General features: G+C 32.0%; 2 protein-coding genes across 2 annotated transcripts; one reads left to right on the forward strand and one right to left on the reverse strand.

The window, feature by feature from the left end:
* LOC139513724 (uncharacterized) lies at positions 1–7059 on the reverse strand. The gene is made up of 2 exons (XM_071302470.1): positions 6909–7059; positions 1–2005 (listed from the first exon to the last, which is right to left on the reverse strand). The coding sequence occupies exon 2, from the start codon at positions 2001–2003 to the stop codon at positions 180–182; it is 1824 nt and encodes a 607-aa protein (XP_071158571.1). The 5' UTR covers positions 2004–2005; positions 6909–7059; the 3' UTR covers positions 1–179.
* LOC139513723 (uncharacterized) lies at positions 3889–27306 on the forward strand. Its single transcript, XM_071302469.1, has 15 exons — positions 3889–3988; positions 4618–4734; positions 6400–6501; positions 7576–7632; positions 10440–10517; positions 11156–11230; positions 11707–11787; positions 12365–12418; positions 17341–17400; positions 18125–18181; positions 21859–22237; positions 22609–22788; positions 23614–23903; positions 24262–24866; positions 25627–27306. The coding sequence occupies exons 2-15, from the start codon at positions 4667–4669 to the stop codon at positions 25998–26000; spliced, it is 2460 nt and encodes an 819-aa protein (XP_071158570.1). The 5' UTR covers positions 3889–3988; positions 4618–4666; the 3' UTR covers positions 26001–27306.
* The last annotated feature ends 8 nt before the right edge of the window (positions 27307–27314 follow it).

Genomic DNA, 27314 nt, shown 5'->3' on the forward strand with positions numbered 1-27314 from the left:
GATCAACTGAAGAAATGTTTTTGTAAAATTAGCCAATAACCAATTATGTTTGTATTGTCGAGAGTGTCAAAACAGCTACCTTATAACAGGACTATTAATTTCCATTGGATTTCAATTATTTTGACGTTGAGTATATCTTATACATTTTTAAAATGTTTAAAAACTTTTTAAGCAATTTACTATTCTAAAATTTGAACTAAGTAATCAGGACTTTGTGTGTTGTGCTTCGAAATGCATTTTCTGTAGAAAAAAAAAGTTGTTCCTAAAATTTCTGTCCAGTTTGATTGAATTCTAATATCCTGTTTACCATCCACATTAACATGATCACAGTCTGAATTCCCCTCTGTAACAAACATAGATCTAAAAGTAAGAACCGGAAGCAGTGATTTCTTTTTAAATTGAAAATTACTTATAGTCATAGATGTTTCAAACATTTTCGAATTCAGGACTAAAGATGCATTGTTTCCATCATAATAATAAATATCCATCCGAAATTGTTTTGCGTGAAAATCAATATGACGAATTGCAGAATACGGACGGCGCGAAATAGGATTGGTTTCACCAACAACCAAAGATGATCCAAAAGGAATCCAATCAACACCAGGTGGCGTAATAGGTAAAATTCTAACATTACCATCCTGATATATGACAAAAATCTGACACCAGTTAATAGAATTCCATGGGACAGGTATATATATACGTAGGTAGTCAGCGTTACTAAATATTTTACCTGTTTCCATTACCCTAACTGTCATTGTATCATTATTCTGGGGCCACCAAAAGTCTTTGTCTACCCCTTCTAGGAGTGAACGTTCGTTTGAAAACATAGTAAAGGGGATATCTTGACGCACATGCCTCTTTTCTATGGACAACCTTTTAACTATTAGAGAAGTTGTATAGTTTTCTGGTAAAATAAAACTAATATAGTTAGGAGATGTTGACGACCACGTGAAGTCTGGAACATTCCATGTATGTTGTAACTTGTCACTAGAAAATGTAATAGGCGATGATGATATCCATCTTTCTGTTCTTCCGTAATGAGAAAAAATAATATCAGTGTCGAATTTTATGGGACTCACTTGCAAATGGATATTGCTACCAATTTCGCTATTCACAGAGTCCGTTATTGGTCCTTCCAAGTAAAACTTCAATAAGATAGTACGTCTCGACAAGTATCTAGCCTCTCGCAAAACGAACCCTTTCGAAGTAAATAATGGCTGTCCTAGTAGGTAGTTCCTGACACTAAATATTACAGATTCAGTCTGCTTGCAGTTTTTGAAGTCATGAATCTTGGTATTTTCAAAAGAGTGGTATGCCGGATGTATAGCGGTGACTTTTAATACTTTTGCTTGTTCATGATAAATAGGGATGTTTATATTATCCACCTCTGCACACGTGGTATTATAGTTGTTATTTTTTATCCTTCCAACCACTGAAGAATTTAATTGATTTACATTAACTTTTGGTAGGTTTATACTTTCTAAACATATTGTGGAACACTGAAGAATTCTTTTGGTTATATAAATTCCTGGAAAGTGAATCTGAAAGTTATCAATAAAAAAATGGTCAGTGTCGGCGAACATGTTCTTAAAAGTGAGAAGGTGTCGTCCTGATAGAAGATTCATAGTAAAATTCAACCCTACACATGGTATGGATTTTACTTCACTTTTCATTTCTGGTAATTCAAACGATAAAATATCATTTTCATCTACAGCAACTTGAAGCTGGCTCATATTACCACTATAATACCCGCACACTTGTTGTATAGTCACATAGCTGTCTTCGTTTAAACAGAAGTAAAAATTCAAGAGATCTTTACTTCCAACAAGGAGAAATTTTTCCTCTGCAATTTGTATGGTTTTAAAGTCAATGTTGTTCTGTGTGAGAAGGTGATTCTCCGCCTCCAGTTGGATCGTAGTAGCAGAAGTAATTTTGAATTTGTCCAAGAAACTTAAGCCGATACACAGATAATACCAAGTCCACACATTAAAATTCAGCTTCATTTCTGGAAACAGAAAAAATATATAAAACAAAGATTTGCATTATTGGTTAAAGATATAAACTTGCTCTTGGTATGAAAAAAACATAATCTAACGATTTATGAAAGCAACTACTGACGGAAAACTTACCAATCGACAAGTATCTTGTTGCCTCTACTCACAAGTACTAAGGATGTATACGTTTACAATCATTTTACCTTCGATTGTATTATTATTATGCTATAACATTCACTCATTATTTTTTAAATATAAAAAAAATGATATACAACATTTTTCAATTAATATCTGGTGGTCTTGCAACTACATTTTGTTTTTTTTGTAATTAATGGCGAACTGTTTGGGTTTCTAATATCATTCACCGTCAGAAATTCACATTTTTATCTCGAGCAGAATATTTTCCAGCAAATTATTAGCTTGGGAACAATCTTCTTTTAAATAAACTGTTACCAAAAGTTAGGTTTTGAATTTCCACCACAAATAGGACTACAAATCATCAAGAGTGAATAGGGGATTATAGTATGGTCACTTTTGCCCCGCTTATGACCGATAGTGAAAACCTTGCGAAAAAGGTTTAGCCGTTCGATGTTCAGGAAATATAAATACATAGCAATGTCCAGTCAGAAAGGGGTGTTCATTTTAAGAAGTAGAAATGAAGCCAGGAATGTCATATTAACCAAACACATTGTCATTCCGCCAATGATTTTGGAATATGCTCCTCAATCTCCTAATCAGAATAATCACGACTGAGTGTGACTTGAAATCATTAAGTAATGATAATAGGTTTAATATGAAGCAGATTTGTCAATATGTTGCATCTAACGCTCGGTGTAAATATAAAGACAAGCAATAACCCTACTGATTTGGTAAAGAACATAGAGCAGGACAAGACTCACTTATTTTTTATTTCCTTTGTTTTAGTTGATTTTTTGTTATCTCTTAAGTGTCAAAGGGGAAGCTTTGTGATCTAAACATTTATAAATAGCTCCACGTGTGCATGTACAGCTCCAAACATGGGAACCACATCAAAGGTGCCTTTTGGTTATATCTTAATAGTTTTGTGTCAAATCCAGTGTTGATACAGATATTAAATAGTGCTCTTTAATCAAATCACAATTAATTCATACGATTGAGAGATAGGACTTTTTTTATGCCCCACCTACGATAGTAGAGGGACATTATGTTTTCTGGTCTGTGCGTCCGTTCATTAGTCCTTCCGTATGTCCTTTCGTCTGTCCTTCCGTCCTATCGTCCCGCTTCAGGTTAAAGTTTTTGGTCAAGGTAGTTTTTGATGAAAATGAAATCCAATCAACTTGAAACTCAGTACACATGTGCCTTATGATATGATCTTTCTAATTTTAATGCCAAATTAGTGTTTTGGCCCAAATTTCACGGTCCACTAAACATAGAAAATGATAGCGCAAATTTCAGGTAAAAGTTTTTGGTCAAGGTAGTTTTTGATGAAGTTGAAGTCCAATCAACTTGAAACTTAGTATACATGTTCCCTGTGATATGATCTTTTTAATTTAAATGCCAAATTAGAGTTTTTACACCAATTTCACGGTCCACTAAACACAGAAAATGATAGTGCGAGTGGGGCATGTACTATGGACACATTCTTTTTTATTAATTAATTCCAGATGGGTTTTTTTCTATTCTGCGTAGCTCGTTTGTTCGCACTTCTTTTACGTAAATTCCTCATTTCCATTAGAAAAGTAAAATGTAGATGTTACATTAACGAACACGGTTATTTTTTATTTTCAAAATCATATACGTACAAAGGCCAACAATGGATTGATTACTCGAACATAAAGGGTAAATATAGAATTTTTTAATCGTAATTTAATTACAAAACAATGGAATACTAAACTTGTTTATATCAGATTTACAAGGGACAGTGATTTTCTTATGTTATCAGGTTACCACTAAAACAGTGACGAATTTGAAGTTCAAACGACCGCTAAAAGGTAAAAATGGTGATAGTTTTTACAGTAAGTAATTTTAAAATCAAATACTTTTTTGATCAGAAGGAAAAAAAGAAGAAAAACTGTGGTTTTGGTAAATATTGTAACTTGTTAATTGCAAGAATAATTCTAACGGAGAGCGAAGTCTTAGTTTTTATTGTAACTTCATTTGGTGAATTTCTTATTTGTAAGTCAGGAGAGGGAAGATTATTTATACATCTGTCTTTCGTACGAATATACAAACTACTGTTTTTATAAAAAGTACTACATAACTGTAATATTATTATAAATGTCATATTAGTGTAAGCATAATTGCAAACAACAATGATTTAAAGGGAAATCCCCATAAATGTCTTACAAAATGTATCGCTCTAATGCACTACAATATCAAATTCCAACCTAATATATATACCATTTGCTATTTCTACTATACTATAGTTATATTCGACCTAAACGTTCAATACTGTCTATATATGTATTTACAAAAAGTGTAAGATGTGGTATTCAGATTAAGAAATGAAATATTCATAACAATTTTAATTATATTATTTCTAACTAAAATTGTATGTTTTATTAGTTATCTAACATCTAGGTACTAAATATACCGATAAAGCATTATACATGTTGCAATTACCAATAATATGAATGTTTTACAGATGTGCTGTTGAATTCGTTTTACTTTTGTGATTACTATAAAATCAAGAAATGTCGTCAACAAAGAAAGTCAAATCAAAACAAATTATCGAAGTCACTGTAGATCAGCCCAAAGAAAGGTAACTGTTTTCTACTAAGAACTTAAGCCCCAGTCACACTGTTACGTTTCAAGAGTTACGTTTTACTACGTTTTGTAAGCGTAACGAAACGGGAATATACGTAACGAATTAAAGCGTATCGAAACGTTGTGATCCTTTGTTCAAAACGGGAGCTGCTCCGTGTGTTTTGAAAATTCAACAACAAACGTAGCGAAAATTGAAACGTAGTTGAAACCTAGTAATACGTATCAAAGCTAGGCGGAACGTAACAAAACGTGCTTACTACGTATTGCGTTGTGGAAACGTGGGTCTACACGTACTAATACGTAGCAAAACGTGAAAAGATCGTTGCACAAACCTAGCTGTCAAAACAACGGGACATTTTTATTCAAAACGTAGTTGAAAGTTAGCATTTTAAAACGTAGTAAAACGTGACAGTATGACTGGGGCTTAGATTATTTACACGTCTTTTAATACAAAAAGGGAGTTTTAATGTCTTAAACCCAGTACCGGTGCGCTTCTATGTTAGGTAGCACTCCACAGTTAGAAAATAAAATTAAAAATGAGCCACAAAATGTTTTATCATCTCCTATTCCTGGATTTCTAATACATTAACCTAACTGTTTGTGTTGTATATGTGCATATGTGTGTAATCAGTATATTCCATAGATTTGATTTTCAAAAGTTAGAAGAGTGAAAAATAACTCCTTTTATGTGTATCCATGGCAACATTCTGCATTTATTTACCATAAAATATTGCAAAAAGGGGGGTGAAAATGTCACATATCCCCCCAAAATTTGGATCAAACTAGAATTTCAATGCCTGTGAGTGATACCTTTTTAGAAACTGTTTCTATAAATCTTCCTAATGATCAAATAAAAAATGGGTGTCTTTCGCCTCATTTTTTCGTAAAATCTAATCACAAAGTTCGTGCGATAAAAAGTTGTAAAAAACATTACAATAATTGCCGGACCAATGTATGGTAGGGACATGCAAATACGGACTGTCATACAGAAAACAGCCTATATTACATACATTACATAATCTTGATATTCATATAAACCCAACACAAAGGCTATTTTAATACTCAGCTATCCAAAAATGAATTTTATTGCACACTAGCTCTCATATTTGAAAAATCCACAGGGGTCAAAATGCGAAACTAAACACCTAACTGTGGAGTGCTACCTTAATAAAATGAATGTTAACATAAGAAAACCCCATGACTGGAGATGATACGGAATTAAAGAATACATGACATTAACCATATTAACGGTACCTTCTTTTTTCAGTTTCAAATATGCGGAATTTATGCTGTTTTTAAAGAATGCGATTGAAGGAATATGTTTAGATTTTCCTTCAAACAGTTGGAAATATATAAAGTGATACTCAATAAGAGATCCTTAAGTTTGGCAATCAAGTATTTGATGCAATACAAATGAAAAACCACAGAACCCTTAGCTCAATATAACAATTAGAAGATTTAGTATGATAACCAATGATATCAGCTAAAAAGGGCCCAAAATAACAAATGTAAAACAGTTCAAACGAGAAAACTAACGGTCTGGTAAACTTACTATACTATCAATACATTCGTATGTTACAACAAGATATAAATAATACAAACTTTCTTCTGTTATAAGTTTTCTACATTTGAATGTCTGATGTGTAATATATTTTTCCAGACCGTCCACACAGATACATTTGAATGAACAATTTTCGATAGATTTGGAAGACTTAACATACAAGAAAACAAAAGAGTCTACGAATGAAACCACATTTGACAGGTAACTTAAAATCATTTTCTATATTTATTCGTCTTGCAACTGGTACGGATACAGGCTTGCTATATAATTTGTATACAATTCGCTAAGTTAAAATTATTATTTCTTTAAAAGGTCAGACGATTTTTGTAATACTTTTCTAAAAAATAATGTAGATTAGATAGTTAGCTTCTTTTTTAAAAAGCGAGAACAAATTTATCCGCATTCTATATTATGAGACGACTTATATTTCATTGCTGAAATGCTTCGGTACTGACATCATTTTAACGTACCTTTCTCAGCAAATAACTATTTTCATTTTAAATTTTGTTGAACTATCTAAAATGTGTCTAAGTTATCTCCATTAAATAACTTATGTTTCATATTGTAATTGTTGTCATAATAAATTAATAAAGTATATGTATGCCTACCTTTCAGTGAAATATTACTAACTGATCACTTTTAATATTTCTTAAGCTTTTGCGTATCGAATTAATGTGATTCATATACCTCCTACTTAATAAGACAAATACAATTAACATTAAGTTCATACACTTTGTTGTTAATAATCAAAAATCTGATATTGATATATACATTTTTCGGGGCGTTGTCATAATTACATAATGGTTTGAAACCACTTTGACGTTTACAGGAAGCTTTACATAATAAAAGTCTACGTATATGCAGTAAGTCGTTAAGATATAAAAATTAATAAAAACAAAGAATATTTGACGCCTTCAATGAAAAATGAAAAATTTAACTGCACACACAATAGACCACAAACGATGATTGAGGTATATGTGCAACAACGAGTCGTCTGCTACTTTTTTAACCTTTAAACTACAAACCTTATTGACGTATTTAGTAAAAGGAATGAAGTTAATAAAGGAACGAATCCAAACTAAAATATGATCATTCATGGAAGAAACAATGATTATGATATTAGTCAAATAATTTATAAACCACAAAACCTAAAAAATAAAATATGTACAATGTTTGTATTGGCTATACATGAAAATGTTCGTGTATCTTTCTCTGCACTTATGTGTTTCCTTATTTACAATTTTTTTTATTAGGATTGTCTAAACTCTTTTACAGGCAATCAAAATCAAAGGAAACAAACTATTTAGAAGAAATAGACGATGGTCCAAAAAGGTACGAAATTTCACTTAACACAGCGGACTAAATGGGTGCGCTTTCAAATATCATTTAACATAGAGGTCTGGAAGGGTTGGCTCTCAAATATCACTTAATATATAGGAATCAAAGGGTTCGCTCTCAAATTTCACTTAACATATAAGACTCAAAGGGTTCGTTCTCAAATTTCACTTTACATATAAGACTCAAGGGGTTCGCTCTTAAATTTCACTTTACATATAAGACTTAAGGGGTTCGCTCTCAAATTTCACTTTACATATAAGACTCAAGGGGTTCGTTCTCAAGTTTCACTTTACCTATAAGACTGAAGGGGTTAGCTCTCAAATTTCACTTTACCTATAAGACTCAAGGGGTTCGCTCTCAAATTTCACTTTACATATAGGACTCAATTGGTGCGCTCTCAAATATCACTTAACATATAGGACTCAAAGGGTGCGCTCTCAAATATCACTTAACATATATAGGACTCAAAGGGTGCGCTCTCAAATATCACTGAACATATAGGACTCAAAGGGCGCGCTCTCAAATATCACTTTGCTTATAGGACTCAAATGATTCGCTCTCAAATATCACTTTGCATAAAGAAATAAGACACAACCACAAACATCACTTACATATATGACCAAAAGAGTATATTCTCAAATATCACTTTACATAGGAGATTTAAAAAAAGAACGATCTCAAATATCATTTAACAATTAGTTTGGGGTTTTTCTTTATTTCGGCATGGAGAATCATTGAAGAAACGTGTATTGTCGGAATGCCCATCTGATGTAGTACACTTAGTAGTGATAATGTTATTACATAAAGGACAAATAGGATGAGATCAAGATCACGTTAAAACATTAAGGAATAGAAAGGTATTATCTCAAATATCCCTATATGTAAATAATGTTGTTTTTTTTATCATAGTTCACAGAACAAGAATTTTTCCGTTTATTTTACTCATGATCAATATTTAAAGTCAATCCTATACAATATTATATAATTACATTAGATGTATGTTTCATTACAATACGTTATTCTGATTGGCTAACTGCACATCATGTGTTATTCCTTAAGCAGTTGTATCACTCAATAACACGTCTCATTCATGATGACACGAGGTCCCACAATAAAGTGCACAGGTAAATGAAATAAAAAACTTGATAAAAGGCGTGTTTTCATGATCCTATAGGTAAAAATGTAATTATAAGTATTGAATGCTTTTTTTTGTAACTTTATAGGGTTGTAAAAGCGTTGACCGTGCGCACATTTTAAGTATGAAGCGCTTCCGCGCTTCATACAAAATGTACTTCGGTCAACGCTTTTACACCCCAATAAATTTACAAAAAAGAGCATTCAATTCTTAAATAAATAACACATATCTGAGAGGGTGATAGAGCAAATTGTTACCCCGAGAAAACATTGTCGACTGAGGCGAAGCCAAGGTTGACAATTTCTTTTCGAGGGGTAACAATCTGCTCTATCATCCTCTCAGATATGTGTTATTTAATTTATTATGCTGAATGTTCTGTTATTACTGTCGATTACATTTCAAATTCTAAGTAATAAACTATGACGTCTTGTAGATAACAATCATCCGTATTTAATAAAGCGCACACTTGATCAAGCGTCTCCGTGAAAGGGAATAGAGTATTTGCCATAGGATAGAGTCGTATTTAATAAAGCGCACACTTGATCAAGCGTCTCCATGAAGGGTAATAGAGTAAATCAACACCCTCGTATTAGCCAATCAAAATCTGGCATTTTGAAATGAAGTATAATAAAATACAATAATAATTTATTAACGTCTCACCGTCAATAATACAGTTCTTATGTAACAAAAATACTGCAATCTGATTGGATGACTACCCCGGTGTAAATATAACATTGGAAAATATAACGCGGGAAATTTTTCATTACCATTTTTTCAATTTAACATTCTGGTTTCAAAATGAGTAAAGGAATGTGTAAAATTCTGTACACCCCTGATTACACCAAGATAACTAATAATACGCGTTTCACATTATAAAAGTAAATCTTTTTTAAATTATTAATGCCATTCTAAAAGAATTATGAGAGACGGATTAAAAGGAACTAGTAATTACAAATTTTCAAAAAGCAATTATAAAACAAAAGTTAAATCCTAAAAACATATTTACATCAATTATCGGTATAAAAACGTTTTCTACGGTCTAAAATAAGCTTGCAGGTTTTGTCACATTTTTGTATCACATAAATATTATCACTCCCTAAAATAAATGAAAGTTTCAAAGAATTCGGCAATATAGACTAAAATTTTCGTTTTCAAAGTTTAAAATCTTATACAGTTCGTCTCTAACATCGTCGTACAACGGACATTCAGTCAATACATGCTCCTCGGTTTCAATTGTATCGTCACTAACAAAATAAGTTCTTTGATCTATTGGAACACTAAATGAAAACGGTGTAATTTGGACTATATTACACATTTACAGTAATTGTTGGTGTAATTTTGACTATATTACACATGTACAGTAATTGTTGGTGTAATTTGGACTGTATTACACATGTGCAGTAATTGTTGGTGTAATTTTGACTATATTACACATGTACAGTAATTGTTGGTGTAATTTGGACTATATTACACATGTGCAGTAATTGTTGGTGTAATTTTGACTATATTATACATGTTCAGTAATTGTTGGTTTAATTTGGACTATATTACACATGTACAGTAATTGTTGGTGTAATTAGGACTATAGTACACATTTACAGTAATTGTTGGTGTAATTTGGACTATATTACACATCTACAGTAATTGTTGAATGTGTTAATTCAAGGTTGACAACCAGAAGTGACTACACAAGTATATGTAGTATTGATACCTTAGATCTCAAACCACAAGATGTCGCTGAACAGTAAGTAGAACCTTTTTAAAGTCTTAAACATATAGTCTTTTTCTTATGCTGACCTCTAAATGTCTTTTATGGTTTTTGTTTGTTGGGTTGCTGAATTATTGATGATATTATCGAGTTCTAACATTCAATTACTATTATATAATACAATCGTGAACTATCAGTCAATTACAATTGGAGACAAGAAATTAACCGGCAATGATTTCAACTCAAATGAGGACTAACATTCAGCCAGCACCTGTGTCTTTTACTTCATGAAAGTCACTATCGGGAACTAGCAGTCAACAAACAGTAACATCAACTTATCGAAACTTTGTTCTGAGACTAGTAGCAATCAGAAGAGGCATTGAATTAGTGGTTTATACCACCAGATACTAAAAGTTAACCGGCAATTGAAATAATCCAAGTGGAATAAAGTGCCATAACATTCAAACATGGGAACAAACATTCACAGAGAACGGACAGAGACAACCATATTCAGTTTGAAGCAGAGGAAAGATAAAATTAACATTAAGTCCAAAAGTATATTAAAATCAGTGACAAAAAATTGACATCTGGTATCAGTATTTCAATGATAATAAACATATATTGTATTTTATATAAAATATTTCCTATAATTTGATTGTTTTCCTTCTCTTCAGAAAAACGATTTCTGCAAACCTTGGAGAAAATGTCAATCTACCAACAGAACTTATTGAAGAAGATCATTGTGCTATGTGAGTCAATAATGAACATATTAATTACAATTTCTTATTTCAAGTCTGTATTTTGAGTGACATTGAAAGCTAGCTTGATCCCACCCATACTGTACTTTAAATGAAGTAAGAAGATAACTAGAGGATAACACAAGTATAAGATACGAAGAGAGAAAATAAATATATAAAGATAAACAACAGGCAAGAAATTACTAAGATCTCCACAAGATTATTGGAAAACCAGTCTTTTTTATTTATTGGAATATTGCGAGCGTTTTTTTCCTCCAAAATTAGAATTGTTAATAAGTAAAATGAGATCTTATATTTAAGAACTTCTAAACATGGAAAAAATAATTACTTCTTCAGAAGTTAACAAAAAAACAGAAAATGAAAGAAAGAAAAACACTATTGTTAGTGACCAATAACAAAACATAGTTGTAGAGAGAGGTAAGATTTTTGACATGGATATTTAGAGGATAATTTTTCCTACATTTTAGCTCTGCAGTATCCCCTGGAAAGTCACACACAGAACATATAACTGAGAAGAAAAGAACAAAAGATTTTACTTCAGAATCAAGGTCAGATACATACATCATTATATTTATAACAAAACATTTTTTATGACTTGTCAGTATGGTATCATATTGATAACTGTCATTTCTAGCAAGATCAGTAACTTGTTTCTCCATGGTTTGCAGGTTAAGCTTGCAAAAACATGCTTAGACCGTTGGTTTTCCCGTTTGAATGGTTTTACACTAGTAATTTTGGGGCCCTTTATAGCTTGTTGTTCGGTGTGAGCCAAAGCTCCGTGTTGAAGGCCGTACTTTAACCTATAATGGTTTACTTTTTAAATTGTTATTTGTATGGAGAGTTGTCTCATTGGCACTCACACCACATCTTCCTATATCTATTTTAACATAAGTAAGTTAGATATTTACTTCTGAGAGTGTCCAGTGTCTGATATTTGTGATATTCAAGCAAAATATTGAATTCGTTGTTTAAATTTTCTACCGCACAATTTGATCAACAGTTATGTTATCACTAGCTGTTATTGCCAATGATATATATATATACATATTAATTTTCGATTGTTATTGATAATCCGAAATGAAAAACATGTGCAGAAGCTTAAAATGCAAGTTATATTTTTTTCAGAGCCCACAGCTTAAACAAATCAACAAAAGTGAAAACAAAGGGTGACGATAAAAGGTCAGTTCACTTAGAAAACTTAACTACAAAAAGGACGACAACACGGCCGGTGTCCTATAGCCATTCTTCCCCCATGCTAATTTTTCTGGGGGGAAATCTGGATCGATCCAATATTTCCCCCCGGAAAAAATGGCATGATCCAATTTCTCCCCCTCAGCGTTATAGGGGGAAAACGAGGATCAGGCCAATTTCCCCCCTTTGCTGCATAAGAAGCTAGTGTTCCCCCCTTGTAATATAACATCGGCGACGTCAGTTAGAAATATTTATCCTAATAAAACAATATCGATTTTTTTATAAGTTTAGCGGTTATTGAGATGCTAGAGAAAGAATAGAGAAAGAATAATGAGTAAAATAAATAAAATCTAGAGAAAAGTAACATAACCTGGATGGAGACGCAGCATATAGAATAATAGATAATGACAGTAGATAATGATGCATTGCTTAAAAGAGAGAAACAATAATAATTGTTTAAGAATAGACATGAAAATAGACCGAGAGTTAAAATCATTCCTCAGTAAAGGACCTAAATATCGTCCCCCGTCAACTATTAACTGGAATGAGTGTCGTAATATCATCAACGACTCACTCCGCGCCTACTGTTTGAAATGGGTAAAACGGGAAAAAGCTGACAAAAAATCTTTGGACTCTTTTTTTAATTCAGTAATGAAGATAGTTGATATTCGAATACAACATTTTAAAGAACATTTTACCCTCAACAAAAACTATAAAAACCCTATTTCGCGTATCAAAAATAAACTAACAGAACTAGCCAAGGAATTTGTTTTTGTCCCGGCTGATAAAGCTGCTAATAATATCATTATTGTTTGACGTAAATTTTATATAGAGGTTCTGCAAAAGGAAATCACGAATTCACCAACATTCCAACTGACTTCATTTTCAGAAAACGACATCTGTAACAAACATAAACTTTTAGCTACTTCTTTACAAGCAGAACCAAACACAATGAAAGTCCCAACTATGTACTGGCTTCCGAAGCTGCACAAAAAACCTTACAAATATAGATTTATTTCATCTTCCAGCCATTGTTCAACTACTAAATTGTCTGTTTTACTTACTAGTACACTTGGTACAACTAAAAACCTGATAATAAATTGTTCAAATAAGGCCTTTGAAAATAGTGGAATTAATTACTTTTGGAGTGTCAAAAACTCGTTGGAAGTACTGTCTTGATAAATTGCATGCATATATTGGTGATTTTGAATCTGTTCAAAGTTTTGATTTTTCTACCCTATATGCCACTTTGCCTCATATTCTTATTAAGAAAAAATTCACATCCCTAATTAACTGGGCATTTAAAAAGTCGGAATGCGAGTACATATGTTCAAACTCTTTTAGATCATTTTTTAGTAGCAATAAACAAAAGAACTATGTCAATTGGACATGCTTTGATACTATTTATGCACTTGAATTTTTACTTGATAACATTTTTGTTCGTTTTGGAGATTCCGTTTATCGTCAAGTTATTGGAATTCCAATGGGGACTAACTGTGCACCACTTATTGCGGACCTGTTTTTGTATTGTTATGAGTTACAATTTATGACTAAAATTAGCAAAGACCCATCAAAACAACATTTGATACAAAAATTTAACAATACTTTTAGATATTTGGATGATATATTGGCTCTAAATAATGACGACTTCAGTATGTATACTAAAGAAATTTATCCTGTAGAACTTACTTTAAATAAAGCTAATGATAACAATGACCACTGCCCTTTCCTCGATCTTGATATCTATATCATAAACGGGAAGCTTAATACAAAAATTTATGATAAAAGAGATGATTTTTCATTTCCTATTGTTAATTATCCATTTTTAGATGGTGACGTTCCCTTGTCACCATCTTATGGTGTTTATATATCTCAACTTGTACGATTCGCTCGTGTATGTAACAATGTATTAGATTTTAGCGAGAGAAATTTATGTATTACTGAAAAATTATTACACCAGGGTTTTCGATATCACAAACTGGTCAAAACATTTACTAAATTTTATCACCGGTATAAGGAAATAATTCGTAAATATAACTCAACATGCAGACATCTTATACGTTCAGGTATTTCACATCCAAAATTTTATGGAAATATTCTTTATAAAGCACAAAAATGTCAGTATTCTCCTCAGAAACTAACAAAACCTTTAAATAGACTTATTAAAAGGGGATATAGTTACGATACTGTTGTCAGGTCATTAAAGATTGCATATTTTGGCTTTAACATTGATTCACTGATAGGGTCTTTGCATCGGAACTAAACACATTTATTTCTAAAAAAAACAGTTGTTGGCATGACACGGGTTATGTTCTTCTCATATATTTTATGATAGTATGATACTAAACCCCTAACGGGAGGGATTGTACCTGATATTCATATGATGAAGACATAATCTTTCAATCAGTTTAATTGAGGTCTGGAGCTGGCATGTCAGTTAACTGCTAGTAGTCTGTTGTTATTTATGTATTATTGTCATTTTATTTATTTTCTTTTGTTACATCTTTTGACATCAGACTCGGACTTCGCTTGAACTGAATTTTAATGTGCGTATTGTTATTCTTTTACTTTTCTACATTGGCTAGAGGTATAGGGGGAGGGTTGAGATCTCATAAACATGTTTAACCCCGCCGCAATTTTGCGCCTGTCCCAAGTCAGGAGCCTCTGGCCTTTGTTAGTCTTGTATGATTTTAAATTTTAGTTTCTTGTGTATAATTCGGAGTTTAGTATGACGTCCATTATCACTGTACTATTATGCATATTTTAGGGGCCAGCTGAAGGACACCTACGGGTGCGGGAATTCTCGCTACATTGAAGACCCATTGGTTGCCTTCGGCTGTTGTTTGCTCTATGGTCGGGTGGTTGTCGCTTTGACATATTCACCATTTCCTTTCTCAATTTTATGAAACATCCCTGGGTGTTGAATCAGTAACGGATTACGATTTACTTAAATTGGTGATAAATGCTAGAGGTTTACATGCAGGCAACTGCAGTTCCTTTGTATTTATGTAGAAAGGAACTAAACGGAATAAAATGAATTAAAACTTAAGACCAAATATAGCTGTATTCGCTCCTTTCCAATTACTTCTTTAGAATGATTTGTTAAAAACATAATTATGATTAAGTAATAGACGAAAAGAATCAATTGAATGATGCTGACGAATTAGGGTTTAACGTCAAGTGACAAATAGCATGTGAATATCAGAACAACAACACGTTATATGTACCCTGTGTTGTATTAGAAAGACACTTTCAGTCGGATTTTAGAACAGACACACAAATTAAGGCTGATTGAAAACGTTAATAATAGATTCATGCATATTCCAGCGGCCATATTCACGCTATATTGAAGTGACACACCCTTCAATAAAATGCAAAGAAAGTCAAAATAAAAATGTTCTTACTAGAAGGATACTGTTGCACCGTATTGTCATTTTTTTTTTACTCAAGAACATCTCATTCTTAGTTTTTTCAATGGGAAAATATAAAGGTAGCAACACTATTGTCGTGGCTAAATAACTCTTAACTGACACAATTTTAATTGTCCAACCCATTAACAGATTTTTATTCCCATAATTTTCATTAAAACGTGCAATTATTCACGTTATATTACAATTATGAATTATTTACTAATGTCAATTTATTTTTTAGAACCAATGTACTATTTTGTGTCCTTTAAAAGATATCTAAAATTGTTTGTTTCGCCTTTTATTAAAAAATTGCTATATATGCGTATGAGCATAACTTGCGCGACGCCTTTTAGTTTTATTAAAAACTGCGCTGACTATGAAATTTTTTACAGGTGGAAAATGTTCTATGATATATATCAATTTGTCAGACACTTTTCTTTTTTTTATTTGGTTCTTATAATATGTCAAAAATTTGTATATTTAACAGAGTTTAACATTAAATTGTGCTTTTTACTTTAAACAGACGTACATGTATAACCAACCCGATTAACAGACCAACCGCCCATATAGCCACATACTCGATATATATTAACCGACCAAACTCTCGGCTAACCGAGTGTCGGCAACGGACAAACTTTTTATTATATTACATATACAATACGTATTTCATGTGCATCAATTAATTTCAAGCTATTTACTAATTGTGATTTGAATATGCATTGGTAAGACGTGAACTATGATATATAGTGCACTATGATATTTGATATCATCATCATTTTATCTCTGATTGATAGTTTATCTGTTGGTTAAGTTACCACATCTTCTTGTGTTATATAAATCATACTCTGGTGGATAAAATTCTAATTCAGCAATCACACTCCATCTCCTTATTATTATATAGATGAAATGCGTCATATACTCATATCAAATATGAAAACTAAATCAACCAAACAGCACTAATGGTATTGAGAACGATATAAAAACAACGATTATATTGAGATGCTTGTTAATTATTATTTTATCGCCACTTTTAGCAATCTAGGCTGAAAGTTTTTGTTATTATGAAAGGACATGGGAATACCCGGAATAAAACGCACATCGCTACGAACGGGATTCAAACCCTTAGCACCAGGGTTGGCAAGGGCCCATTGGTCACTTATTAGACCAACCAGCCAACGATCTTCCTTTAAGTACATTGACAGAAATTACAGATAGATCGTACTAATTCGTGTACTTGGCAAAAGCAAACAACATTCAACTTGTCAAATAAAACGTTACGGTAGTTCAATGGGAAAAGTTCATAAAATCTGTTTATCTCCACGAATGAAATTGATCTAAGATCAACTAAGAATAGTAATATTAACTTTATAATTTAAAAAATTTACGAAAAAAAAGTTAAATGTGTCTGTCACAATTATATATATATATCTGTAATATTTGTACTGCGTGAATACTTTGTTGTTGAGAATATGTCATAATATACATATACAAATACTATAGGAATAAGAAAAATGATTCAAAGGCAAAGACATCGAAGAATAAAGGAAAAGAAGACGACAGGTTTGTATCATTCGTGTTTGTCATAATCTTTGCTCATTCTAATGCGTGAAGGCATTTTATTTGTCAATGCCTGTATATCTAGCATTCAGTTTGGATTATAGATTGTAATCCCTTATAGAACATTTTTTTTATTATCTCATTTTCAAACATTTTTTTATTAATAAGTGTGTTCATTACAAAACATCCCGTAAAATATATGAAAGCTGACATCAAAGTTTGGGATAGGACATTTTGGATTAAAACGTAAATTTTTGTTCAGACACGATGTCAATTAAAAAGAGAGAAAATATACTTTGTGAGCAAACGAAATTATAAGTTCAATGGAAACAAAGAATAAACACGGATTGAAACGTAAAACATCAGTAGTTTGAGCTAGCAACCATTTCTTTATAAGTTCACCAAAACTACCGGAGATGTTTCTTTTTAGAAAAATCAACTCTTGAAATTCTTTGATTGTCGAAAGTACAAAAAACATTTAAGACGTCAATCTAAAGTTTTATAGGAACTTGACTCATTAATTGATTGCTGACACGTACAGTGGCAAATATTTCAAGCAAATTCAGGACGAGATGTTGAAATTATAATAAGGCTTGGATTACACAGCAAAAGAACATTATATAAAAAATGTATTTTATCCTTATAGCTATCATAAAACGGACTAAATACATTTCTATAAACAGACTAAATAAATCTTTATAAACAGGCTCTTTTTTTATTTTTACAGAGTCAATTTGGAATGCAGTATTCTTTCAAGAAAAGAAGAACCGAATGAAACTAGAAGGTATTTAATCAACTGGAGCCTTTCTATTTTTTGGCTTCTAAAATGTCAAACAATCCTTAAAGTCAAGTTTGCTCTCTTCGCAGAATATCTTACGATGAAAGTTAGTCTGAAGTTACACTGAAATTTGATTACTTATACGAAAGTAGTTTGTTTTCCTTCGTTTTTGAGTTTTCAATTTGTACTATCAGGGGGGAACAGATTTTCTATTGCCCCCTGCGCGTAATCTAGTTCAGAACCATTTGAATTTAAGAAGAAAACAATACAAAGAAAAAACTATACACACTACAATGCATCTTCGCTAGCCAAGGGTTACGATCCACTCCCGCGGGAGTGGATCGTAACCCTTGGCTAGCGAAGATGACTACAATGTAACTCAACAAATATGAAGATTGAACTTACAGAAACCGAAAATTTCAAACCATTCACCACAACGCCTCTAAATTATCAAAAATGGTAGCAGTCTCATTTAATGTTGCCCATAATAATGATAATACTATTAATTACATAATGGCCACAGGCGATTTTAACGATAACCAACTAGCCCCTGTTAATTAAAAAATTACACCTTTGTTAAGCCAATTTAGTCTTACTCAATTGATAGATGAACCTACTCATTTTACTGAATCGTCGTCATCATTGTTAGACCTTTTTATAACAAACGATGCTCACATAATAACTTACTGTGGAGTCGGGCCACCTTTTTTAGACCAAATACGCTTTCACTGCCCTATAATTAGTCTTTTGAACTTTCCAAAATGTCGTCAAAAAACTTTTAAGCGGAAAATTTGGCTATATGATCGAGGAGATTATGACAGATATCGTAACATTTTATCAGAAAAAAATTGGGATTCCGTAATAAACTTAAATAACGTTGAACAAATTACAACCGAAATAACAAAAACTATCATATGTATTCCAAATAAAATAATAACTGTTCGTAAAAATGAACCTCCATGGCTAACAAATGATGTTAAAAAAAAGATAAGGAAAAAAAATAGAATCCACAGAAAGGCTAAAAAATATAATAACCCATCGGATTGGTCAAAATTTAAGAAAATACGAAATGAAGTTACCAGTTTAATAAGAAAATCAAAGGATGATTATAACAACAATTTAATTAAAAAAATCATGAACAGTAGCCCGTCCACTACTAACTGGTGGAAAACGGTTAAACAAATATCCGGATTAAAAGCAAACGACGCAAGTGTACCTCCATTAATGGTTAATAACAACTTAATATTTGATGAAATCGAAAAGGCAAATGAATTTAATCGATTTTTTTCTTCCCAGTCAAATATTGATGATTCAAGTGCTATGTTACCTGAAGAACTTAAAACTATTAGTGATGACATTGGTTATATAGAACTTACTGTTACTGAAGTTGAAGATATATTGAAAATTGTTAATCCCACAAAAGCTTCTGGCCCAGACCTAATAAGTCCCAAATTGTTAAAAGAAGCATCTTCTGTTTTGAAGTATCCACTATGTAAGCTATTTAACCTATCGTTAAGTACGTCTACTTTTCCAGATCAATGGAAAAGAGCAAATGTTACCCCAGTTTATAAAAATAGTAAACCGAATGACGTTAAAAACTATAGACCTATTTCCTTGTTGAGTGTAATTTCAAAGTGTATGGAACGATGTGTATATAAACATGTTTACAATCACCTTATGCGTAATAATATTTTAACGAAAAATCAATCAGGCTTTACACGGGGGGATTCAGCGGTTAATCAATTAATTAACATTTCAAATGATTTTGGGAAGGCTTTAGATAGCGGTAAAGAAATAAGGGTAGTATTCTGTGATATAAGTAAAGCGTTTGATCGAGTCTGGCATAAGGGACTGCTATTTAAACTTCAACAAGCGGGCATATCAGGTTCTTTACTAAGGTGGTTTGAAAATTATCTTACAAACAGAGTCCAGCGGGTGGCTATAAACGGTTCATGTTCCGAATGGTTACCTGTTAATGCAGGCGTCCCACAAGGGTCCATTCTAGGCCCTCTCCTTTTTTTGATATTTATAAATGATATTGTAGAAGACATTCAAGCTCAAATTAAGCTATTCGCAGATGACACTTCATTATATATTATGGTTGACAATCCAACAGAAACAGCTTCAATTTTAAATGACGATCTAGATAAGATTTATAATTGGTCAAAAAAATGGCTTGTGAATTTTAATGCCCAAAAAACTAAAAGTATGATAATTTCAAAAAAAGTAAATAGACCCTTTCATCCTCCATTAAATATGAATACCCAAGAGCTACAAACAGTTAGCAAACACAAACATCTAGGTGTCTTTTTTTCTAACAACGGATCCTGGAACGACCATATTGAATATATAGTTTCTAAAGCTTACAAAAGAATAAATATAATGAGAAAAATGAAAAATGTTCTTGATAGATTTTCACTTGAAAAAGTTTACATATTCTCGAATATGCCGATGTCGTTTGGGACTCCCAAAATCAGAATTTGATTGCTAAACTTGAAAATATCCAGCTTGACGCAGCGCGTATCGTCACGGGGGGTACTAAACTTACCAGTATAAACAATTTATATATTGAAACTCGATGGGAAAAATTATCTGAAAGACGACGCAATCATAGACTAATTCATTATCACAAAATTTTGAATAATAAAACTCCAGAGTATTTAAGAGACTTATTGCCTGATTCAGTAGGAAGTAGGCATGATCATAATACAAGACAAAGAAATAATATTACCCAAGTCAACACACGGACCCGTTTATATTCTGAATATTTCATCCCTGCAACAACAAAACTATGGAACACTCTTAACTTAAACATAAGAAAATGTGAATCTCTATCATTATTCAAAAAACAAATTAGTACCCAAAATAGTAAGGTCCCAACGTATTATTATATAGGACATCGTTTTGGTCAAATTCTTCATGCTCGCTTAAGAATGGATTCAAGTTCTTTGAATTCTCACCTTTTCGTTCGTAATTTAGTAGACTCTCCAAATTGTCGTTGTGGTGATGTAGAAACAAATACTCACTTTCTGTTATCTTGTCCTATATACATTAATTTAAGACATGAACTATTAGATTCTATTTCAGTTCTTCCTGTCCAAGTAAACACAAAAACTTTGCTTTTTGGATCAACGGTACTCTCAGATGAGCAAAATAGTATTTTATTCAGTTTGGTGCAAAACTATATTATTAAAAGTAAACGTTTTAACCCTTGATGTTAATGCCTCATCGCTCAATAAGAACCCAAGCATTTCACACTGTATAAATTACAATTATTCACGTTTATTTATTATTATTTTTATTTTATTTTTCTCATGAATTTTTTTTTTTTTTTTTTTTTCTTCCTTTTTCACCTTTTTCATATTCATATATTTATTACAGAGCATGCCAGTACTTATATTTATGTATTGTTCAATAAGTGTATTATGTCTGTAAAGGGAGACAGATTTGTAAAAGCAAATTGCTTGTTTCTGAATCCCTAATATTATTTCATTGTATAATATGTTTAATGTTGATTTATCTGAATAAATATTGTTTAAACTAATGTTGCCCATGCTATATTGAATAAATAATTTGAAGACAATTCTTCAATTTCTCCTTTCAAGGGGAGTAATTAACACAAATTCTCAATAAGTTAATAGTTATTACCAAACGGATTTCTTTTACTTCTATTATAATTACAGGAGTGTTTATAAAACAAATGACGCAGGGAATGGAATCGAAATCGTATTACCATCGTACCTTCTCCCTGACGACCATTATTTTGAATCAGTGGTTTGGAACCCAGAACAACGTGGTCTATTCCTCAAGGAAAACAGTTTCTCTCACCAAAATAGGTTTAGAACAGATATATTTCACATTTACAAGAGAATACCCAAGGATGAACAAAAAACAAAAGGAAATCCCAAATCTTTATATTATCCTGATATTGACTCGAGCAATATTACAATTAAAGTACATATACCAGAACTAAGCCAAATGAATGGACTTTGTCTGCACTTCAGAGCGCATGTGCGATCCCGCAAACAATGGACTATTGTAGATACACAGTATCATCATCAAGTAAGTCGAACTGTTAAAATGTTTCAGGAATCATATTTATCTTATCATTAATTTTAAAACAAGACAATAATTGAGAATGGAAATGGGGAATGTGTCAAAGAGACAACAACCCGAACGTATAGCAGACAACAGCCGAAGGCCACCACTTCAACACGGCGAGAAAATCCCACACCCGGAGACCAGCTTCAGTTGGCCCGTAAACACTCATTTGTACTACTTCAGTGAATGCAAACTTGATTGAATATATCTGTTAGTTTATTTGGAAATACTTTCGACCTACATAAGACAAGCTTATAGAAATTTATATATCTATTTTAATCAAAGATTTGCCAAAATATATGGCTTTGAATATTTGTGTGTGTGTATTTTAGGAAGGAACAGTAACATTTAATTGTAACCAAATGGATTCATTTTGTATCATATCAACTCCAAGAGAGGAAACCCACACTGTTACACCAGATGGTTATGAATATGTCTCAGAAGCCGACAGTAGAATACACGTAGATTTCCCTCTCGGGGCAGTATCACAGGATGAAACAGTAGATTTCAGGGTAGATATATTCGAAATGAAAAATAAAAAGTAAAATTTGATAACATTTTATTCAAAAATAGCAGAACATTACAAATGAAAATTACACTGATGAACCCAAATAGTGGTGCTGACAGAGAAACTGAATATCATTTCTTTATTTTATGCAATCAATCATTATAAAACAACTGGTTTAAAATGCATGTTTGAAAATGACAAAGCTTTTACAGCGCCATTGATTTAAAAAGATGCAACACTCGCGAGCGCCAAACATTTATGCCTACTTTCTTAACATTATGTCACATATGCCACGAAGATATTCTAGTGTGCACCTTATCATTATATGTCCACTTTTGATGAAAGTAAAGATATCATGTATATTTGAGAATCCGGTGAATTTATAAATCTGTCTATACAACCCTTATATACGAGTTATCTCAGTTGTACGAAATTTCGTCAGAGCAACACTGGTTATCTCTACACATAATTAAGCGTATTCTTCTAGTTGGAGACTGGAAGTTCATTAAAGAAAAGTGTTTTATCTCAAGAAAAGGGGATAATTATTTTCAAAATGTTATCGCTTATTTATTCAAAGGTCAAAAAAATAAATTATAGTTTTGCAATTCCTAAATTTGATTCGTACAAAATCTCCTTTTCTGAGTAGAATATTACGGAATTAGCGCTTACAACTTTATATTCAATCCAACACCAAAAGTTAGCTATGATATACACAAGGCGGTTTATGTTCAGCAATGATCAAATATTTCTCCATTTTAAGTAATGTTACTTTTTTGAACTTATACGTATATTTAAGTTTTGGTGTATAATTGCTTGTGTTTTATTCTAGGTTATACCTTTGAATAGAGAATCTATGGCATGCAAAATAGAACGTAATCCTCGAAATTGTTTTATCTTGGCTATATCTGAGTGTCTAGCTGTTCGTCATTCGGTTGTATCTTTTAACAAACCTGTTGATATACAGCTTCCCGTTGATGACTTACCGGGCATTGATAGTCAGAATGTGGATTGTAAATATGGAGTCTTTAAGAGAAAGCACAAAGGGAGTTTCTGGCTGACAAATCTTGATGTAGAAGAAAGAAACGGAATTCCTACTATCTCCGTCAATAGTTTCAGCGAGTAAGTATGGAATTCCTACTATCTCCGTCAATAGTTTCAGCGAGTAAGTGTGGTACTTTAATAAAATTACATAATATTTATTGAGTCCTACGTTTTACCACTTAACATCACAGCCTCCTTACAATTTTGGTTTGAGGATAAACTGTTTACAAAGGTCAAAGTAAAATTATGTCAGTGTCTTCAGATTTCGTTACAGCAACAGTTTTACTATTAAAGTACCCGGTAATGCGTGAAATATAGTTTAAAAACACACTAACTTCAAAGTTAATATAATTTTGTAAAGTTTTATTTATTACTATGTGCATTTTGCAAATGAAAATAGATTTTGACAAATAAATGAATATTTCTATTGTTTTAGATACGTGATCTTAAAAGTTAGATCTGACATGTTTAGTAAACTCCAGTCGTTGCTGCCAGAAGAAATCGAAGTAGCTATTGGCGATAAGATGTGTTGTAAGATTTTGATTTTCGTTAGCAACAGAAAACCTAGTAGCATTTCTGTGATTCTGGAATGCTGTACCAAAGATAGCACGGAGGAAGTTACTCAGCGCAGACGTCAAATGGGATACGAACTTTTACGACAATGTCCAAGTCCAGATTTCTTCTTTCCTGTCAATCAGAGGATCCGCGTAGACGTCGGTGGGAGATTTGCATTGACAAAACATATTGGGAAAGGGTATTATTTTTTAACTTTTTTTCCAATAGCTGCCGATAATTTCATTTGTTTTCCTGTGGAAAGATATAACGGTATGGAAAGTGCCGTGTATGGTATCATATCATTTAAAGAAGATAACGGAACAAAGAAAGATCTACATGCTATTCATTATGACCCATGGAGTAGTAGAGGGAGACCACAGGGGAAACAATTAACAATGGCGGGATCACGCAGTGCTCCAGTATCAAGGCAAATGACAGCAGCGTCAGACGTTAGGAAGAATAAGGACGATGTCAACTTTGATGAAAGTAAGTATCCTTTACATTTTTATGTAAACACAAAACAAATTTATATCGGTACAAAAATATCAGCTGAGGTAGTGAGGTAATAGTACAATATTGGCGAAATAGGTATAAATGCATCCAAATTACGAACTGCTTACGTTTATTTTGTCAGCATTACAACCATGATAACCTACTTCAGACATATTTAGATATTTTTTTAGAGAAGCTAACCTTTACACAAATGATTAAATGTTAAATTTTAACATGCTTACGGATTTAAAACAAATTATTGTGTTTTGGTTTACCAACCAGAAATATTGATACAATGAACATGTCAAAAGGTAAAATCACAAATATATTGAACTCCGAGGAAAATTCCAAAAAGGAAGTCTAGAATCAAATGGCAAAATCAAAAGCTCAAACAATGCAAACAAATGGATAACAACTGTCATATTCCTGACTTGGTACATGCATTTTCTTTAATAGAAAGGGGTGGATTAAACCTGGTTTTTTTATAGCTAGCTTAACCTCACACTTGTATGACAGTCGCATAACATTATTATATTATATTGACAGCGATGTGTGAACAAAACAAACAGACATAATAGGTATAAATGTATAAATATAAAACGTATGTCAACAGAGGATTCCACGAATTATGTTGTATTTGGATTCAAATAGTATAAAAACATTATATGGCGTAATTGTGTTCTTTGGTGTGGTTACTGATTTAATTGTCTTAACTGTTTTGATATTAATTAAAGAATGTTTCCTATTATTTTAGTATTCTTCTCGGACAAGGGCCTTCTTGCTGTAGCGCAGACATTGAGTCCAGATTCAATGTTCAAAGTTGTTATCAATTTGGATATGACGAAAGTTCAGTACGAACAGATTACCAATGACTATTCTGCTTTAACTACATCTTCTCGACATTTACAATTATTAAAAACTGCTTTAGAAATAAGTAGTAATGAACCTAAGATTCAGCGTCTGACGTCATCTCTACGGGATTCAGACGAAACCAGCATTGCAGACAAGGTGGAAGAACTGTATTATGAAAAGATGAGTCTTTCAAGGTCAAATTTAGAAAGAAAGGCAACTGTAGTTACGATTAAAAGTGACAGAAAAGAATCGGAAAAACGACAGAGTGATTTGTAAAATGCATGAGAAAAAAAATTCGAGATTTGTAATTTGCCGGTAAATTTGTCTTGTGATTTTAGAGTTAGTTCTCTTTTACCGTCTGACATTTGTGGAATAAGGGAATAGGAAAAATATTGTAACGTATTTTGATAGGTTCGCAGCTTTTAATTATTGAATTAGATCAATACAAATCAATCATTTTCAATAAAGAGATTGATTTGGTAAATGTTAAATTTCAGAAAAAGTAAATATAAGTTGTGCTTTACTTTTAATGATCCAAGACTGTTTTGTTTTAGCAAAACCTGAACGTGTGTACATGTAATAGATAGTGAAACTATTTTTTACTCTGTAAAATAGTAGAATATGTAAAATATATGTTACAGTATGATTTTAATTGAAGTAGGTTCGCCTAAGTATCTTTCAAAATCGTGTTTGTAAATATATCAATGAGATAAACATAATAAATCATCCGAAATAATATCAATTTAAATTGAACGCCACATATTATATTTAATTTGGTTTACATAATTCATATTACTACACAGTCTCTAATGCTCACATTCCTTTACCTTTTCAAAAATCTTAAGTTCTAGAATTACATTTATACCAGTTTAAATCGAAGGGTGCTATTCAATTTGGGATGCTAAAGTACGCATCAATTACTTAACCTGTTGCAGTATTTTTTAATCATTATCAAACTGCAGTTTTTTTTAAATATACTTGTCCATATCGCACATTATTATTTTTGTCAGAATTATATCTATTCAGGCTCTATTGTGAATAACTACGTCGGATAGTTGTCTCATTGGTGAACAAACCACGTGTACATCTAAAATCATTATAACCTTTTTTTACGATTATTTTGAAAGTTTAGGAGTCGTTTAGTGAAACATCAACCTTCATTGCAAAATCACTGCTTACGAAAATAAACAAGTTCCTCACCATTTCTGTGAAAAATAAATGTCGAATTTTTATTTCAGACAAAAATGAAGCACTATAATGTTTTAAACTCATATAATTGAAATGTAATAATTGTAATTGCATGTAAATGTTCCTCTCCAGAAGTGATGATCTAACGCCATGTCTTTTTATCTTGATGAACTTTATTGTTGGTGGTGAATCTTTGATAGTCCCTTTTAAATTGACTTCTTGTCTAGATTTTGAGTTATATAAATCTTGACATGCTGAATACAATATGTTATTTCTTGAAGCACGTATATATTTTGCATGTTTGTTTCATTGGTTGCTATTTTACATATATATTCATATGATTATATTTTGTGAAGCTTCAGATCTTTTTTTAAATAAAGGCAACAGTAACAAACCGTTGTT

The sequence above is a fragment of the Mytilus edulis genome, chromosome 2 (genome assembly GCF_963676685.1).
Source record: "Mytilus edulis chromosome 2, xbMytEdul2.2, whole genome shotgun sequence".
NCBI lineage: Eukaryota > Metazoa > Mollusca > Bivalvia > Mytilida > Mytilidae > Mytilus > Mytilus edulis.